Source organism: Dama dama, chromosome 2 (genome assembly GCF_033118175.1).
Source record: "Dama dama isolate Ldn47 chromosome 2, ASM3311817v1, whole genome shotgun sequence".
In the NCBI taxonomy this organism is placed as follows: domain Eukaryota; kingdom Metazoa; phylum Chordata; class Mammalia; order Artiodactyla; family Cervidae; genus Dama; species Dama dama.
In genome coordinates this window covers 42,617,995-42,638,617 of record NC_083682.1, presented here as the reverse complement: position 1 = coordinate 42,638,617, position 20,623 = coordinate 42,617,995, and the positions used below count along the sequence as shown (strand labels likewise).

Below are 20,623 nucleotides of genomic sequence, written 5' to 3'. Positions count from 1 at the left end.
CGCGGCCGACTTTAAGGCGCGCGCGGCCGCGGTGGCTGCAGTCCCGCCCGGCGCGCCGCGGCTCTCTCCCTCCCCCGCTTCGTCCCGGCCCGGCTGCCGGCATGGGTCCCCGGCCCGGCTCGCGGCTCGCCGCTCTCCTGCTGCTCGTCTGCGGCGCTGGCTCCGTGCGCGGGGACACGCCTGCCAACTGCACCTACCCCGACCTGCTGGGCACCTGGGTCTTCCAGGTGGGCCCCAGCGGCTCCCAGCGCGATGTCAACTGCTCGGTGATGGGTAAGCCGCTGGCGCCCGGGCACCCGCTTCCTCCCTGGGTCTGCCCGGGGCTCCTGCGCTTCGATCCCTGTGCCCTTGTCCCCGCAGCGAACCCCCACGTTGGCGGGAGCCCGGGATGTCCTGGCTGGACTTGGCGTCCCTCCGGGCGCCCTTTCTCGCTCCAGGGCGGCGATGTCAGAGTGGAGAGGCTGAGCGCTTCTAACTTCACGTGGTCTTCATTATTTCCTGGGCCCTCAACACTTTCTGCAAGAACTTTTTTTTTTCTCCCTTTAGTTTTGCTTCTTGGTTTGTTGTTTTTTTTTTTTTTGGTTTGGAAGAGAGGTGAAACTGGGCAATCTTATCTCCTCATCCAATCCTCAGCATTTCATTGTGCCGGTGGAAAATGAGCTCAAAGACGCTTGAGAATATAGCTGTTAATTTTTCTCCTTTTATTTGATTGTGAAAAAGAGCCCTTATGCCCACCGGTTTTGATTTGGACTTGTGTTGATGCTATTAGTCTGAGAAGGCTTCTGGGATGGTACCCCTCCACAGTTTCATGTATTGCAGGGCAGGTAGCATATAAAAGTTGTTTTTTTTTTTTTTTTTTTTTTTTAATACCTCTTTATCCAGTAATTTGGAATGCCGGGAGCCAAGCAGAGTGTGTAGCTCACGGAAGGCTCTCAGTGAGTATCTAGTGTTTGAGCAAACTCAGGGAGATAGTGAAGGACCGGGAAGTCTGGCTTGCTGCAGTCCGCGGGGTCACAAAGAGTCGGACAGGACTGAGCCACTGAACAACATTTGAAGACACTGGAACATTTCATATGCTCTCAGATAACACTGCTATCCCCAGGACAAAGTTCAGTGAAGGGAGAGGAAACACACAGTCTTGGATCAGGAGAGGCACCCGTGTTCTACTCAGACCCTCACCTCTCTGTGGCTTCTGCAGAACAAGCGGAGCTCTTGGCCGCAGTTCCCTTGTTAACAGAACAAAGATTGCCAGGTCATTTGTCACTAAACAGACATACTCAGCTGTGCAACTCCCAGTGACTGTGTGGCCCTTCATAAAATGGGGCATTGCAGTCATTTTCTCTTTGAAAAGTTGAGCTTGGAGGTCCCAAGGTGGAGATAAGGATTTGCCTTCTTCTGTCACGTGGAATCTCCTGTGTGTGTGCTCACTCAGTCCTGTCCGACTCTTTGCGGCCCCCGTGGACTGTAGCCTGCCAGACTCCTCTGTCCTTGGAATTTTCCAGGCAAGAATACTGGAGTGGGTTGCCATTCGTATTCCAGGGGATCTTCCCCTCCCAGGGATGGAACCTGGTTCTCTTGTGTCTCCTGCCTTGGCCTTTACCGCTAGTGCCAGCTGAGAAGCCCTTGGAATCTCCTATTTCAGAGCATTAATAGGAAACATGGAAAGTTTGTGCACAGTCTGGAAACTTCCAGAGTGGACAGGCAGAATCCTTTTCAGGCAGCCTCTGCCCATATACTATACCTTGACCTTAACCTAATTATTAAAGACAAATCTGAGTCCCCATTTTCTGAAGGTTAAAAGTTTAGTTCCTACCAGTATAAATTAACTGTGTAGGATAAAGACCTTGAGTTTGCTGAAGACTGGAAGGACTTAGATTCTGAGATTCTGAGCTTTGTAGCCGTTTAGGAGAAAGATACCCCATTTCTTCTTTGAAGAGATCATTGTCCTTTGTTCTTATGACCTGATACCAGATGTTTTTATGTTTTTATATTTCCACTTTTTGACTACCATTTTGTCTTCTCCCTATTTCTGTCATTTTCAGCATTCCCTATTTCTCCTTTTATTCAGGGAAAAATTTCTTCAGTGTTTGGATCCTCTGGGAAGGTAGTGGCTGTACTTTTGGGGGTCTCTACCTGATGGGTTACTTAGTATATCTTTTGAGCCTTCACTTCACAGGCTTACCTGAGACCCCTCTGGGATTATTCAGAAAGAGGCCACAACACAGGGACTCTGATATCTTCATAAGCCAGATCCACTCACATTCAGTAGCATGAAAGGAAAGCTGCTTAAAAATAACCGAACTTATAGATGAGACTACCTCCCATTGAAGTCCAAATAACTTTACTTTGTTGTGTATTTTCTTTTCTTTAGGACCACCAGAAAAAAAAGTAGTGGTGCACCTCAAGAAGTTGGATACAGCTTATGATGACTTTGGCAATTCGGGCCATTTCACCATCATTTACAATCAAGGCTTTGAGATTGTGTTGAATGACTACAAGTGGTTCGCCTTTTTTAAGGTAAGTTTTGTTGGAATATGCATTCATTATTTCCAATGATCTGATATCTCTTCTAATGAGGAGAGATATCAATGAAGCCTCTTCTAATGAGGAGACCCTCAGTATTTTAACTTTAGATTAGGAAGATAACCAGAATTGTACCAGTTTTCCCAAGAGAAATTAGATGATGTAATTTCTCCACTTGATTTAAAATTATGACTGGTTTAAAAAAAACACACACCAAATCTATATTTGAATGTGTGCAATCCATCTGTATTTAAATGTACATTTTGGTAAGTATGACTAAATTCTTAATTTATTTTGTTTATTACTACACCTTTATTTCTAATTGTTGCTTTAGTTACTTGGCTTCATGCTGAATCTGTAGGAAAGATAGGAATTTTATCAATTTTTCTTGAGGTTATTATACTGTCCCTCTTATCATTGTTTGTTAGCTCTAGAAATTGACCTGAATGACTCATTGAAATAATGTCATGTACTAAATATATTAATGTGAATAACTTATTTGACTAAGCTCAGACAAAGAGACGGAGAGCCTCGGAGTTACCCCTTGGGCTAAAGTAAAAGGTAGCCCTGCCAGCCCAGCTGGTTTTCTTCTCTCACCGGGGAAGAACGGATGTCCATTCCTATAGTCTTACACACTGCTTCTAATTGCAGACACACTCTAGGGTAAAACAGTCAAGCACAAGCTGCAATCCATCCCAGATATCCTTCCTGTTTGCAGAGTATTAAATGGTTTAACTAAGTTGAATCCACAAGCCTGAGACTAGCTGTTTCTTATTATAAATAAAGGTTAATAAATAGAGACTCTTTCAAGGGATAGTGTCGATAGCCTTTAAAACATATGGTAAGAGTTAACCAAGTAAATGGTAAGAGTTAACTAGTTATAGATTTTGTGGGAACATGAGGGAATGAGTCTGTTAAAGATGAGGAAAGACAAAGAACCAGCAAAAGACAAGTGTCTGAATTTATTGTGATTCCTCATGTGGGTTGTGATGTAATCTGAGTCAAATTTCTTAGAATCCTAATGCCCAATATTTTTTTTTTTTTTTTAACTATGAGGACCCCTTCTTAATATGAAAAAAGAAAAGAGAGACAGGAAAAATTGTCTCCTCTCCCCTGGATTGGCTATCTGCTTTTCAGTTGGTGGGAACCAGTCCAGCTGTGCTGGCCACTGGCAGGCCAGCAGTCTGCTTTATTAGTTGAAGCCCATGCTTGACCATTTATTAAATATTTTTTATTATCACCCCTAGATACTATCACCCTATAGATACGTGTATTTTTAAAGATTGTTAAGAGTGGTAGTGTGTAAATGTGATTCCATCTGAACATAATTCTTGATCTACATTTTGATAGGCCTAGGGCTCTGTAGACCTCTTACAGGTACTCTGTTACAGTCCTTTAAAAGTTCATTGCTTTTAGGTTGGGAGTCAATTGCCTGTGGAATTGATGCACAATGAAAGAGAGACTCAAATCAATTGTTACTGTGTACCCTCTTGCCCCTCCTTTTCCCCCTTTCTCCCTTTCCTTTTTTCTTCTGTGGACACAGACTAGGTACTCAATATTTGTTTAAAACATGAAAGTGAAGTAGAATTCAGTTGAGAAATAGGTTGCCTGAATTATTTAAGTGTAAGATAGGATGAAGTATATAAACAGATGAATAAATAGTTTTCCCCATTTAGCTTGGAAGACTTTTCATTCTTCACTTCTGTAGACTTGGAGAAATTGATAGTGAAACTTCTGATGACACCATCAATTACCCGAGATGTAATCAGAAATGGGCAAGGGCCATTCCCCTCCATTAATATTTTCCTATTGGTTTGTCTGCTGTCTGCTTGAATAGGAGTCCAGAGGTGGTGGGGACAGAGGGTATGGCTGGTAGCTGAGGAATCAGAACACTTCTCTGTGCAGTTGACCCTTGAACAATAACAGGTTTGAACTTCATGGGTCCACTTACACAGAGATTTTTTCTTTTTTCGACAGTAAAGACTGCAGTACTACACGATCTGAGGTTAGTTAAATCTGCAGATGGGAATCCAAGGTTGGTTGATACCTTAGATATGGAACCCTGTTTGTGGAGGGCTGACTGTTAATTATTGGTGGATTTTCAGCTACTTGCAGGATTGGTGCCCCAAACCCTGTGTTGTTCCTTTGTTCAAGGGTCAACTCTATTTCTTTTTAGATCAAAGGTGTAAACAGATTTCGCACTTTTCTGTAGCCTCAAAACATTTTTTACAGGCAAATAAAGGCTTTTTAAAGCCAAATAAGATTATAAGTGTTCTCAACCATAAATGGTAAGTCACTGTATGCTGTGTTGTAGGGTAGAATCCTACCTGATCATGTGCTTCTGAATGGCATTCTCTCATTAGGAATAAAAATAACAAGAGTGTTCTCCTGCTACTGATTTCAGTATATTTTTTAAAGTGTCCATTTGACCAGAACCATTATCAGGACTGTGTTTTCTTTTCCTGCTGAAAAATCAGACACTCTAGTCTGTGGTTAGGTCATGTGATAAGTATCATAATTTCAGTAAGCAGAGCAGAACATTAACAAGATATGTGGTTTTAAATTTTCTCTTAACATAATCAAGTAGTTCCAGAGAAACATGCTTTCTGGAGTGATGCTGCTCCATGCCATGTTCTCTTAGCAAATCCAACTGGAAAAGTAAGGGAGAGCAGCAAAGCTTAACAAATTTAGGAAAAAATCATAAAGTGGAGATGACTTTACATAATAGGACAAATACTTTTGGGGGGACACTTTAACATAAAAGTCTTGCTGGACTTTACCCAAAGCCTTAGGGTATTTCCTGCAGTGGTGCTGGGGAAACGATGCTGGGTGTGTGACTCAACAAAGGCCACCTATTTATGAATAGGCATGTGAGATTTTTTTTCCCTACTGATTTTAGAAGTAACTTTTAAATGCAAATTATTTTTTAAAAAGAATAATTATCGAAATATAAGCCATATTTTACTATTCAAGTTCAACTATCCTATATAAGCTAACTGCTATTGTAATCCACTCAAGTAACTGCTGTTGCAGGAACATCTGACAAACGTTTGTCGTCTATGCCCTCCGTTGTTTAGTCTACGAATCGGTTGGATTTCAGGTCTCTCCACTGACTCAAAACAGACTCTCCCACTGTTTCCTTTTGCCCTGTTTCAGAGAGGCTTTCATGAAATTGTTTCTTGGGGTTGTTCCTGCTCGAGTTTGTTCAACAGGTGATGCAGGCGAGGTATCCTGTTAGGTTCTTACTCCTCAACCCCCAGATCAGCCTGCAGTTCAGAGCAGAAGCTTCTACATCGTTCTCCCTACATGCCAACTTTGGAGCCGTGTGGTACCACTTTTAGTGCCAGGAACTTGCTGTATTAAGTTCTCCTTATTCAGGCCTCATCTGGAGAATAAGCAGAATTTTTCGTGATTTGTTCTCAGGTCCTTCTTCCCTTGGTTTTTAACTGCTTAAGACATTTGCAGTGGAGTAGGATGATCTTTTTTTTTTTTTTTAATTATGATCCCAAGCTTGATAAAAGTCTGGAAGGAAATCTTGACACTGAAAGTTTATGCACTGTGTGAGTCAGGCAGGAAGCACTAGGTTTATATTTTTGAAAGACACTTTTTCCTACTCAACTTTCACTGTAGATTCAGTTATCAGAACACTCTGTGGGGATTACAAACTCAAATGAATTTAGGGCTCACCTAGGCAGATACCTAAGCATCTGAAACAACTTTATGTGAAGCAGTAAGGAGTAATTTGATTTATGGCCTATGAAATGAAAACTTTCCTAGAGACATTTGAATTCAGTTTTCCCTTAAAATAATGTGCTGGCCACAGGCCAGTTTCTAAGACTATCAACTTTTAATAGCATTGCCGTTTGATTGTAAGTCCAACACATCTGCAAATGAAAAGTACTTGCAGGTGAAAAACAGCCAACTTCTTTTATGAAAACGCACAATGTAACATAACAATATAAAGGATGTTTAATTATGACTGACTTTGTGATGGGTAGGTAATTGATTAGTTTTTCTCCTTTATGCTTTTGTGTACTTTGTTCATTTTTTACCATAAGCATCTGTAACGCTCCTCTCCGCTCTCCTCTACCTGATTGCCAAGGAAGGAAGCGGTGTGAAACAGACCCAGCTCCAAAGAATACCCTTCAGTTGAATAGGCTTTCTAACCTTTTGTTGTTCCTCCTTTTACTTTCTGAGGCTGTAAAAGGGAGCAGTAGAGAATGAACTCAGTTTATATTTTGAAGATTAAACGATTCAAGGGCTGAAGAAAGTACATAGAAGAGAAGTTAGACTCAGAATGGCTGAAAAGCTTATTTGGTGATAGTTAAAACAAAGTTCACTGATTTCTTGAGTTTTTTGAGTTTTGAGTTTTTTGTCTGGGACCTACCAGTCTTAATAGAACTGTAAGCTAAATACTCTACCGTGAATATTTCTAAAGCAGCTTGGTACTCAAAACAAAGGTAGTATGTTGGGAAATCCATACCAGAAGATTTATTTGCCCATTTTGTGTGCTAGTGACTTGTAAGTTTCAAGCTTGTCACAACAGCCAGAAATCATGTGTTTTCTACAGCAAAGGATTTGGGAGTCTTGTGTGGTCTTTTCCATTGTGCCTTCTGGGTTTATTTTTAAGATGTAACAATTCAACTTTCAGAGTATTATTGGGATAGATTTACCTGCTTTAATATAGATTGAATACACCAAAATGAGGTGTTTGTCTTTCTTTTAAATAATTTGATGTTTACTTTTAAAAGTGTTTCGGTTGAGGAAAAGAATCAGAAGACGCCTAGCCATTTGTTTTCTTTCATGATGATGCTTTATCTCAACTTAATGACTGAGTTTTCCATTGTAAACCTTTCATAGGATGTCACTGATCTTATCAGTCAGTTTTTCATGCAACTGGGAACTGTGGGGATGTATGATATTCCACATCTGAGGAACAAGCTGGGTGAGCTCCATTGAAATACTTCTAACTTTCTTATTAAGTGCAAGCTTCCCTCCTCCCCGGTGGCTTATGCAAGTTCATGTTTGTTTCTTCATCAGGGAGAGGGAGCTGGAGAATAGAGAGGTTATGGTTTTCTTACAGATCTCTTGCTTGAGCCTGCTTTTTTGTCGCTTCTTACCTGCCTGCAGTGTTTTCACTTTAGTATGCTCTGTTTACACACATCAAATTAGCTTTCTCAAGCATGATGCTCGTAAGTAGACATGAAACCGAAACGGTAAAGACCCAGTGAAGGAGAGGATGGCCAGAATTCAGTTCACGTCCTTGAAGTAGCTGTGCTGCCTGAGATTACTCATTCTTTTCCTAAAATGACTCAAGAGGGACCTGTGTGAGACCATGGCATTTTAGATGTGTCTTCCTGGTAGAAAAGGTGGCTTTTCCCAAGAAATTAACATACCTGTCACTCATCCCTATGAGACATCACCTGTGTCTTTTTAAACTGGTTCCTTCTCAGAATAGACTATTGGCTGGGGAGAAGAGGATCTTTTTTTACTGTGTAAATTCTCCTTATACTTTCAGAATAGATGTTTAAATCACTGCTCTCCCTGGATCTATAAATGTCAATGGCTAAAATTTTGATGGAAAAGTAGGCGGTGAGAGAGAAAAGCTAATGGGGATTTGCCCTCCCTAGCATTTTATGTAACAGTCTTTCCCCTTTCCCTTCCTCTTTTACTTAGCTCCTAAGTAAGGAAATGAGATATGAAAAAGGGAACTGGGGCAGGTGTTGAAATCACCATAGCCTTATCCTGTGTCAGCATTTTTCAGGCTGTTTAATGGGCCAGCAGTGGGCCACACATCTGCTAGGAAAAAATCGTTCCTAAGTTGTGTCATTTCGTTTTGTTAAGCTCTAAAGGTTCCAGGCAGCCACTAATAACAGATCAAAGTGAAAATTAGAGCTGGAACCAATAAGCTCTTTTTTCTGAATTTATTTCTGGTAGTTGAGTAAGTGTAGACTGTGTTAAATAGCTTCCTTTCAGAACTTCTCAGAATCTTTATTATGCTGTAGCTGAGGAGGGAGATATAATAGAAAAATTTTTCAAAGTTTACCACATTTTCCTCGAAAAAAATAAGGTATTTTCAGAATGTGGTTTATAAAATTTTGTCTTAAAGCTCTCGTTCTTTCTCCTAACTGGGGAGATGCTTCTACTGGTAGAAAAGATAGATCCTAGTATTCACTTTGTAAATAGGATAAGTAGCCTTGTACCCAGAAATATTGATCAAAGTAGCATTAAGCCTACATTTAGAATTTGTAAGATATACATGTTATTATGTCTAGGTTGCTAGATTAGGCTGTTTTCTTATCTATATTCAAAAGCTATATTAGGCTTATTCGGTAGCATTTAATTTGAAATGCATCTGCATGCGCTTCTTGAGCATGTTGGCTGCACGCACAGTTTGTGTTGCTTAAGCATTCAGCTTTTGAGAACAGTGGCTTTTTTGTGAATGTCTTAAATCACATTAAAAAAAAAATACCAGCATTTGAAATACTAAGTACTGGTATTTTTTTTTTTTTTTCACTTAAAGAAATGAATATGTTTAAGCATTTTTTAAGAGACGGTATGATCCTTGTTGGCTTGTAACTCTAGTTTTCATTGTCTTTTAGTTATTAAATAGAGCGTCTGTTGAGCGGCTCTTTTAAAACCACAGCCAAAAACAGACTTTGGGGCTAAGAGGCAGAATGGCGCCGACAGTGGACCTGCCTCCCTCTGACAGCTAGCAGAGGCCTCTGGCAGCTGCAGTCCCTCTGGAGTCTCTCAGGGCACGTAACTTGCAGAGGAGTCCTGGTACCTACCTCCGAGGCAGCTGCCCTCCGAACCTTTCCTTGGAAAGCAGCCACCGCCATTTTGGAATGTGAGCAACCAGAGACCAAGCAGGAAAAAGGAAAGTTCTGCAAGTCTTAGGTGGCTTTATCCTCCAGCCTTTGAATGAAAGCCATGATATGCAACACAAGGGTTTTGGTTCTTTTGTATTTTTTTCTCTTTTGAATGTCCTTTTGTTGAAGTGATTTTTTTTTTTTTCCCCAAACTGCTTAGAACTTGAATTTGTTGTTGTATTTTGTGCAGATTTTACTCACAGTTAAAATGGTCTTCCCACGTGCCTTCTCTTTCTCTAATGACCTTGAGGAGCCCCAACACATGTTATAAGAAGAAAATCAAGCTTCAGAGTATCTTGAGATGCACAGATGCATTATAGGATGGTCCCAGGGAAGACATGTTTGGGGGAGGGGGCTTTCTGAGATAAGCCGAACTGCCGAAGGGTCTCTTTTTGCAGATCATAGATCTGCAGTGCCCCTGTCCAGAAAGATGGTATGATTAATATATTTGGGGCGGGGGAGCGGGCTGTATTTTTTTTTACTTAGATGCCAGTCTTGTGCTAAGAGCTTAACATGCTTTACAAATAGCCTGTGAAGTAGATATTATTAGCTTCCGTTTTCAAATAGGGAAAATTACTCTCACAGAGTGCTTAAGCTCACACAGCTTCTATTTGGGGTTTTTTTTTTGTTGTTCTTGTTGTTATTTTTTTAAATTTCTTTGGCCGTGGATGTGGCATCTTAGTTTCTCAACCAGGAATCGAACCCACACTCCCTGTACTGAAGTGTGGAGTCTTCATCACCAGACCACCAGGGAAGTCCCACACAGCTTCTAATTGTAAAATGATATGGGCTATTTGTCAAGTTTGTTTCAGAAAAAAATACTGGTACTTCAAGTCACATTTGGGGAGATTTTCTGGTGAATCCCAAATGTTAGTTCAATGCACTGCATTGCTCTTGTTACAATTTTAGGAGAAGAACTGGCCTGAAGCTTAGATTTCCTTACCACATGAGGCTACTCATTTTCTTTCCTAAGCCTAGGTCCCTTTATGCGAGACAAAAGTTTACTTTCTCCTCCCTTTTATAGTTCTCCAAATTGAAGGAGAGTTTTACAAGCTTCGAATTAAGTAGCCTTGCCAAGCTTACTTCTCGTAATTAAGCCGTTGTCCAGAGCCTTTGCCGCCTGTAGTTCTTTCCTGCTGCACAATGGACTGGCTTCCTCCTCAGCCGTTTAGAGCTGATTCAACATCAGCCTTGGCAAACCAAAGGCCTGGGGCTCCACCCAATTCATATTTCCCGGGAGGACTTTTCTGCATCCCTTGAATTACTCCTTGGGTGGAGAAATCTTTCTCTAGATGGTAGGTTGTCATCATTACTTTATTGGTTCAGATAATTATGCCATTTGAGAGGCACTGGTCTGCTGTTCTGGGAAGGTTGTGTCTTATAAAACCTAAGGATATAACTGCTACCTGGATACTTTCTTCCATCCAACTGCTACCTGGATACTTTCTTCCATCCTGAAAATTCTTTATCACTCAGGTTCTTGGCGCCACATCTGTGCCGTTCCCCAGCTCTCCATTACTGGGACGGATGCCATTATGTTGGTCCCAGTTGTACTTGGCAGGGATCTCGGACCTGGTAGTACTCGCTCTGCTGTGAAAGGAGTGACTTGACCATGTCATCTGCTTCCAGACCAAAAGCCTGTATGTCTTCAAATTCTAATATATGTAGAACTTTATCTGGGAACTTGGGAAAATTATCCACATTTTTCTAGTCTTTTCAAAGACTTCAGAAGTAATACCAGCTTTCAAAACATTAATTCTGTAGGGTTCTAGAAGCACAAATCAGGAATGGTGCTATGTTTATATTTTTGGTTCTCTGTTCTAAAAAATATATCATGTTACATGCCTCCAGTGTTCTGTAAGAGTTGTGTATTTTCAAACTGACTGGATGTAAATACTGAGAAAGGAACAAATGTGTATATATTTAGTAAGGCATTTAAAATCACCCCTACCAAAGTGTTTTTTTCCCAAAGTGGTTTCTTTGAGTAACTTTGCATCTAATGTTTATTTTGATTGTAGAAGACCTGGGTACAAAGTTGGAGGTATCTGTGTTAGAAGTACCCGTAATAGATTACTGCTTAGCATTCTCTGTTGTAATTGCCTGTTTGTCCTTTCCTCTGATTTTTAAACTCCTTGAGGGCAGTGATCAACTCTGTATTACTGACCTTTTTATTCCGTATGTATAGCACACTCTGTGATAAATAATAGACCTTCAATAAATATTTGTAAAAGAAAGAAAATTGAATAACATATCATTGTGTCGTTCTCCTGTTTCATTGTTGCGTTTCCGAAACTATTTTTGCCTTTGTGTCCGTTAGAAGCTATGGTGGACCCTGAAGCCATATTTGTTGAATGACTTTGTAGAAAAGGGATGAGACTCTTAAAATTTTATTCTGCTTATTTGTCATTTTTTATTTTTTGTGTGAGACTATAGAGGTTAAGATGAAACTCAGAGTTAAAAATAATAAACTTATAACTTTCCGAATTACTAAAAACTAAATTAGCTGTTGGGCTTCCCAGGTGTCTCAGTGGTAAAGAGTCTGATGCAGGAGATGCAGGTTTGATCACTGTGTCAGGAAGATCGCTTGGAGAAGGAAATGGCAACCCACTCCAGTATTCCTGCCTGGAGAATCCCATGGACAGAGGGGCCTGGCGGTCTCTAGTACATGGGATCTCAGAGAGTTGGGCACAGCTGAGTGACTGAGCATGCATGCAAATTAGCTGTCGGGAAGTACTGAGTTTTATTAGTGTCTACAGTGGTTCCTCAAAGCCTAGATAACCAAGGACTCATATTTGCTTGGGATGCTGTGGGTTATCTGTGCCCCAGCCCTTGAGAAGCACCAGCTGAAGGTTGTTATTGTCCAGTAGCTCAGTTGTGTCTGACTCTGCGACTTCATGAACGGCAGCTCGCCAGGCTTCCTTGGCCTTCACTGTGTCCTGGGGTTTGCTCAGACTCACGTCCATTGAGTCGGTGATGCCATCCAACCATCTCATCCTCTGTGGCCTGCTTCTTCTCCTGCCCTCAATCTTTCCCAGCATCAGGGTCTTTTCCAGTGGGTTGGCTCTTTGCATCAGGTGGCCAGAGTATTGGAACTTCAGCTTCAGCATCAGTGCTAGAGTCAATGAATTCTGAGATTTCTTTCAACCTTACATCTTAAGAGTTTATGAGCAAGTAAGTGAGGAATGAGCCAAGGGACTTTGGTTACCTTGCTGAGGATCAAACTGCTGTTTTCTTAACTATTCTGGAACCTACATTTTGGTTTAAAGGGGCATCTTCTCAGCTCTGGAAATAAATCTGTGACCCTCCATTTTCACATTAAATCTAATTGCCAATTCCTTAAGTAAAATGCTAGAAATTATTTGGTTGCAACCACTGCCATAATTTCCTATCAGTTTCACAATTCATTAAAATTCAACTTTTAAAATAAATGGTCAAGCTGGAATGGTGGGCAGAAAACTAGAGGGAATCCTTGAAATGACATAGGGAAGTTTGTTGGTGAAAGATGTGACCGTCCTGGATGGTTGGCAAAATACCTGTTTAGGAAGGTGTGCCTCGCTCTCTCTGTTGGCATCTAAAGGCTGTATTGGCACTCCAGACCAACGACCTGTGCAGACAGTTAATCTGCATTCGCGGAGGCAGACACTGTACATGAAGGGCAGAAAATGGAGTAAACACAGTTCTTCCGTACTGCTGGAAGGAAATCTCTCTACGTGTACAGTGCATCATCAAATCATTTAATGTCATACAAAATATTCTTTTCTGAAATGGTGCTTGATGGATTAGACCTACATGTCCGGATTTTTTTTTCTTACATATTCCACTGTATGTCTTGTTGTTTAGGCCACAGTATGTATTGTTGTTTAGTCACTAAGATGTGTCTGACTCTTTTTTGTGACCCCACGAACTAGAGCCTGCCAGGCGCCTCTGTCCATGGAATTTTCCAGGCAAGAATACTGTCGTGGGTTGCCATTTCCTTCTCCAGGGGATCTTCCCGACTCAGGGCTTGAACCCATGTCTCCTGCGTTGGCAAGGGGATTCTTTATTACTGAGTCACTGGGGAAGCCCCCACAGTATGAATACATACACCTGCACTACCATACTAATATGTTTGCTATCAAACATATGAAGTAATATTAAATGATGAAATAATACTTGGTGTATTTATTGTTGTAAAAACCTGTCCTGCCAAAATATACTTCACGATACTATTCTCTGGAAACAATGTAAAAGTATGTTTCATTATCATGAGTTTGTTGTCAAAGGCAATGTAAGGATTTCTGTTACCAATTATTTTTATTACTGCCAGTTTTCAACATTTGGAAGCAGTTTTCTAATTAAAGTCTTTACTTAAAAGAATTTCAGCTTTGACACATTGTTAAAAGTACGAAAATGTCACAGGTGGAGTTTAGAAGAATTACTGTGTGGTGTTTAAATGATGTTTAGTGTTAAGTGATAGCAATTTAATGGACATGTTAAAACTGAGATATTTGATTTATTGAAAAACAGATTAAAAAGTTAATATTGGAGTGATGTAACCATTTCAAAACATCTGTTTTCAAAAACTTAATTTTTAATGTGGCTGGCAAAACTCATTCCAGGATCAGGGCAAATGTAAGCATTGTTATTGTTTTCTTATGTTTTCTTATATTTACATCTTTGAGTGAGTGAAAGTCACTCAGTCGTGTCCGACTCTTTGCAACCCCATGGACTGTACAGTCCCTGGAATTCTCCAGGCTAGAATACTGGAGTGGGTAGCCTTTCCCTTCTCCAGGGGATCTTCCCAACTCAGGGATCGAACCCAGGTCTCCTGCATCGCAGGCAGATTCTTTATCAACTGAGCTATGAGGGAAGCCAAATTACATCATTAGTATTTGCAAATCCTGTTTTCCTTGTAAGTGTTATTTGAAGCCACTTGTTCATTTTGTGTGAGTTAGTTTAATTACATCAGCTGTGCATGAATTTAAGCAGGCACACGTGAGTGGGAATATGCCATGTTCTAGCCATCTTACAAGCAGCACGCTGCGTTTAACAGGTGGACGTCTGACACTGGAACTGTGTGGGCATATCAGTGTTACTTTGTATATAAAATCATAGTGGAAGTTGGTTTTCAGTTTTATTTCTATATTACAAATATAAATATAAATTATAAAATTTTCTAATATTTTAGTGGATTATCTTCTCATTTTGGAAAACCACTGGTTGACAAAGTAAAACTTTTATCAGCTGCTCAATTGAGAGTTGGGTTTGAGAGTATAGGTTCTTTGATGACATGAATAAAGCCTTAACAGCTTCGTATCCCCCATGGTAACAGATGGTAGTGTTTATATTGTTACTTGTTTAGTGTTTTATAAGTTTTTAAACTCTTGACGTCAGTGTCATCTTTATCCTTGATAGGAATGCAATGAAGTAGCTATCATACTTGTTACCAGCTGGTGAAATTGAGGCTCCTTAGTTGTGACTTGTCCAATGTTACATAAGTGATAAGTGGAAGAACGGGAATTTAAAGGGCAAAATCCTTTTTACTAAAGAGTGTTTTTTCTTATACATAAAGGAAGTTTTCAAATATTTGCGAATGTAATCAGGAAAACAGTGGAACAAAAGGTATAAGTGATTTTCTCACCCTTAGTGTCAAAAAGCAGTTGAGAAAAAGATCCAGGATAAAGAACGTAAGTTCTAAAATATCCCAGCCTTTCTTTTTTCAGTTGGTTAACATTGCTGGGTAATTGGATGGAGGTGAGTAGTTGATAAAATGAACAGGAAACTGAAGAAGGATTGCTTTCAGGATGGCAGCTCCACGATAATTCTGAAGAAGCAAATGGATAGTTAGGGAATGCTACTAGTTTTCTAGACTTAAGTGCTAGGATTTGTGATTTCTTCAGATTCTGTGTGATTATCTATGTGTTGCAATGGAAACTGGCATCGATGAATAGAAACTTAAATTATCTCATTTGTGCAAGTCAGTATTGATATAAACAAAATAAATGAAAATGGTTAGAAAAAATTTTGACTACATTTCAAGCTGGATAGTGTGGCCAAAACTTCAATTTCCTACTGGGTAATATTTTCAGAAATCACATAAGATGTATTTTACAGGAGCAGAAAAAAAAATGATAGCAATACTGAGAATATTCAAGAAAATAATGGGGGCACAGTGCATGGTCCTCTCAAGGTACTGAGTGCTTGGCTTCTGGGGTGGGTTAAATATCTCTTTTCTACTAAGATACAGCTGTCCTGCATAGTGGTATTGCAGCCCTCTCCCACCCTTCATAAGGCAATTTCAGGTTCTAAAAGAAAACCATATTATTTTAGGTTGGGAAAACTACAGAATAATATAAAATAAAAATTTTAAATAGAAAATAATTCCATCAAATTAATGTATTAAAAATTGTACATAAATGGATATAGCATCTCTTGGTAATTTGCTTGAGTGAAAACAGTTACAGTTTTTTAGGATTATTTTGGATCACTTAGAATGTTTAGATGGGGCTTCCTTGGTGGCTCAGATGGTAAAGAATCTGCCTGCAATGCAGGTGACTCAGGTTTGATCCTTGGGTCAGGATTATGCCCTGGAGAATGGAGTGGCTACCTACTCCAGTATTCTTGCTTGGAGAATCCCATGGACAGAGGAGCCTGGAGGGATACAGTTCATGGGGTTGCAGAGAGTAAGACACAAGTGAGCGACTCACAAGCACGTTTAGAGAATGTATAGGTGCTCTGTGTAAGTAGGGAGTCTAACTTATTTACCTACTTTGTGAATAATAAGAAAACCATAGATGTAAAGACTGTGCAGTTAGGGAACTTGAAGGGATATTTTGGAACTTTCAGGTCAGCTTAAGTTTACAGGTAAGGAAACAGGTTTGGAGAAGAAAAATTGACATTCCTGTCGTCATACAAGGAGTCAGAACTTGAGGCTCTGTGACCCCTTTGTAATTATACAAGTATCACACTTTTAATTATAAACTTTTCTGAGTTTCTTGTGTTACTGTTTAAGTAGAATTTGGCATTTCTTGTTCTTTCTGTTATTCGTTTATTTATTCACTCATCCAATAACTAATTGCTTTCTACTGCTAGTGTCCAAAGAAGCAAGAAATCCTGTTCACTGTGAGAACAGTGCTTATGTGGAAAGAATAGCTCTCATGGGCTACTGTGAAATTAAATGGGTTAGCGTTTATAAAATACAGCCTGTGAGGCTGAGTCTGTTATACCATCCTGATTTTGCAGATGAGGACATTGAAATTAGCGAAAGGGTAAGTAACTTGCTCAGGGTTACACAGCCTGTGAGAGGCAGAACTGGATGCCATTTAGGAGTCAAGCCTGCAGATTATGTCCTCTACTTCTGCTCTGAATCAAAAATCTTTGACAAAAATTCAGGTGAAATTAGATGACCTTTAGATGTGTGGGTCTTAGATGAAATTAGATGAAACAAACATTTAGGTGAAACAAAAATTTAAAACTTAGGTAAAAATTTAGGTGAAATTAGATGACCTTTAGCCATGTGGGTCTCTCCTTGGATGGAGAATTTAGGTGACCCTTAAGATGTGTGGGGCAACAATTTGAATCTGACTCATGAGAGCCAGTTAATTTCCAACTTTTTTTTTTAAAGGAAATAATGAATAAAGCAATGATTCTTACAACATTTGAACTCATACTTTAATTATATCTTCTCTATTTAACTTTACAAAGTCTCCTTTTTCTTTTTTTCTCCCCATGAGAACAGTATACCAAAGAATCATTTTGAAACACATACTATAGATGAAAACCCTTTGCAGATTGCTTGAGCCTTTCCTGTGTGGTTTCTAGGTATCTCCTCTCAGTGTTTTTGGCCATTGACTTGTATGTTTGTTTCTCTGGCACTCTGTGAGAAGACGGAGTGTATAAGGAAGTGGTGCCTGGTATTTGGGAAGAACACTTGGTTCTAGGGTCCTTGGTTCTAAATTCTAGTTCAGCCACCTCTTTTAAGTCTCTTTTCTGTCCCCCAAGTCTATACCTTTATGTTCTGTTGAACCTCTAAGATTTATGAGTAATCTGTAAAATGTATATAAAGTATGATGTGATAAGTAAATGTTAAGATCCTGTAGTTCCATAATATTGATGATGAAGGGTATAGAGTCATTGATCAATATGAACGGTAAAGATCTTTAGCACAGTTGGTCATGTTTCAAGGATTTTTTTTTTTCTTTTCCAGTCAAAGTAACAACTCAGCCTTCCCCTCAAAGGGAAATTCATTTTGTATTAGTGATCATGTTTATAACTATGACTAACTGTGCCAACTAGGCAAACAAAGCCACACTGATGAAATACATGGGGCACATTTCTTCTAACTTGAATGACTTGAACTTTTGGTATGTTGGGAAAGTCATTTCATCTATGATCTAAATTGCTGGGGAAATTTCCCAGGCTTTTCGAAGCATGGTTAACTTTGAACCACATGGTTTTGCTTCAGACAAATAACCCCATTAATTACATGTTTGCATATTTCATGGAGTTCCCATTGTCTTAAGGTCTGGAGCTACATCAGTATACAGTGTGGGCATGGCTAGCACTGAGCGTGATGCCTGGGAAATCTCATGTGACCAAGAAGTATTTGATGTATAAGTGAAAGGGCTTGTTGTTGTTGTTCAGCTGCTGAGTCACTTTTGTCTCTGCGATCCCATGAACTATAGCACGCCAGGCTTTCCTGTCCTCTACCATCTCCTAGAGTTTGTTCAAACTCATGTCCGTTGAGTTGGAGATACCCTCTTCTCCTCCTGCCTTCAGTCTTTCCCAGCATCAGGGTCCTTTCCAGTGAATCCACTCTCTGCATCAGGTGGCCAAAATGCTGGAGCTTCAGCTTCAGCATCAGTCCTTCCAATGAATATTCAGGGTTGATTTCCTTTACGATTGATTGGTTTGATCTCCTTGCTGTCCAATAGGATATATAAATAATGTTTGTTTGTTTGTTTCAAGAAACTTAACCATAATCCCAGCCAGAGCAAAGTTATTCTAGCAACATCTGGGCCATCCCTCATAGATGTTTTTTTCTAGGACTTTGTTGGCATGTTTCTCATTCTTAGGAAATAGGAGAATTTTTTTTAAAGTGATGAGCTTTACAAAATCTGTCTTTTTATAAAGTCTTTATATAAATAACTATTTTTTATAAATAAACAAGAAAAATTAAAAATACATAAATAAATAACCAAGAAAATCCCACCCAAAGGCTGTTTTCACCTTTCATTTTTTAAAAACCATATTTCATATTAATAAAAAATTTTAGATATTTACATTCCACTTAAGTACCATCTTGTCATTTTTTTCCTGTTAATAGGTCTTGGGTTGTTTTGTTTTTTCTTTGGACACGCTGCGAAGTTGTAGGATTTTATTTCCCTGTTGTTGTTGTCCAGGCACCCAGTCGTGTCTGACTCTTTGTTACCCCATGAACTGCAGCAGGACTCAACCCTGGGCCCTCGGTGGTGGGTGTGTGGAGTCCTAACCACTGAACCGCCAGGAAATTCCCAGGTTCTCTCTCTTTTTTTTTTTAAATTGTTCTAGACAGAGAGGTCAGCCCATTTTCTCGCAGAGTAGATAGTTTTTATGAGCCTTACAGCCTCTGTTGCAGCACCTCACTCCTGCTCCTGTTGCACCGAAGCAGCCAGAGTAAGATACGATAAACAAGGAGGCTGGCTGAGTTCCAGCAGTGCTGTTTATAAAAGCAAGCAGCCTTCTCCAGCCTCTTTCACTGTGATGAACATCCTCCTGTGTTCAGGGTTTTGTTTTTTTTTCATGCCTGTGTATATGATACTTTCAACAAGGTTATCTGAAAAACTCGTAAAGCCTTGTCAGATTACTTTTTTTTTTAATTGGAGGAAAATTGCTTTATAATGTTATTGGTTTCTGCTGTACAGTAATGCAGATCGTCATAATTTTATACATAAAACCCCTCCCCATGTGGGACTTCCCAGGTGGCACTAGTGGTGAAGAACCTGCCTGCCAGTGTAGGACCTGTAAGAGACATGGGATCAACCCCTGTGTGGGGAGGATTCCCCTGGAGAAGACCACGGCAACCCTCTCCAGTGTTCTTGCCTGGAGAATCCCATGAACAGAGGAGCCTGGCGGGCTATAGTCCATGGGGTTGCACAGAGTCAGACACAACTGAAGTGACTTAGCCCACAAGCCCTCCCACATGAGCCTCCCTCCTCTTGCCCATCCAACCCTTGCAGGTCATCACAGAATGCCAGGCTGGGCTCCCTGTGTTATATAGCAGCTTCCCATCAGCTGTCTATTTTATGTTCAGTGATGGGTATATACATGTCAATGCTATGTTCTCAATTCATTCCACCCTCTCCTTCCCCTGATGTATCCACAAGTCTGTTCTCCATGTCTGTGTCTCCATTTCCTTCCCCGCAAATAGGTTCACCAGTATTATTTTTCTAGTTTCCATACATATGCATTAATGTATGGTATTTTTTTTTTTTTTTTTCTGACTTAAACTTCACTCCTTATAACAAGCTCTGAGTTCATCCACCTCACTAGAACTGACTGTTCCTTTTTATGGCTGAGTAATATTCCTTTGTATATATGTACCACATCTTCTTTATTCATCTGTCGATGGACATTTAGGTTGCTTCCATGTCCTGGCTGTTGTGAATAGTGTTGCAATGAAGATTGGGGTGCATGTCTTTTTGAATTCTACAGCAGTGGTGGGGGGAGCAGTGGCCTAACCCTGCCTGGCCTGTCCGCATCATATGAGGCCACCAACGTTAGATGGTTTTGATCAATGAAAATAGTTTCAGGTACTTCAGCATGATAAATAAGAACTTTATGAACTTTTTCACGTGACATACCCTCCAGAGTTGCAGCCCAATCATATCCTAGACTTTTATTTCAGTGTTCCTTTGTCCTAAGTTGGGGCTTTAGCAGGAACATGAGGAATGGTGAGTCAAACCTATGCTCGTGGAGATATTCTTAGCTCAGGGTAGGGACGCGAGCTTCACAGTATCATGAAGCACCAAGACAGAGCAAAATGTACATGTGAGGATCCCGCAGTCACTCACCCAGTGCAGCCTACTGGGCGGTGAATCCCAGCATCCAGACCTAGCTCTTGTGGATTCTAAGACCATGCATTTTAAACTCCATGTTGTTATACAGTCACTAAGTCATATCTGACTTCACAATCCCACAGACTGTAGCCCACCAGGCCCCTCTGTCCCTGGGGTTCTCCAGGCAAGCATACTGGAGTGGGTTTCCATTTT

General features: G+C 40.2%; 1 protein-coding gene across 2 annotated transcripts in view; it reads left to right on the top strand.

Moving 5' to 3' along the window:
- The first annotated feature begins 37 nt into the window (after positions 1-37).
- Positions 38-20,623, top strand: part of CTSC (cathepsin C) — a 40,669-nt gene continuing 20,083 nt past the window's right edge. Inside the window, exons 1-4 of one of the 2 annotated variants that reach the window (XM_061120312.1) lie at positions 38-273; positions 2,372-2,517; positions 7,384-7,468; positions 9,126-11,646. In XM_061120312.1, coding sequence (XP_060976295.1) covers positions 102-273; positions 2,372-2,517; positions 7,384-7,468; positions 9,126-9,136 — 414 coding nt within the window. In that variant the 5' untranslated portion in view covers positions 38-101 and the 3' untranslated portion in view covers positions 9,137-11,646. Of the gene's footprint in view, positions 274-2,371; positions 2,518-7,383; positions 7,469-9,125; positions 11,647-20,623 lie in introns of those variants that run through there. The other variant, XM_061120301.1, reaches the window with a different exon arrangement.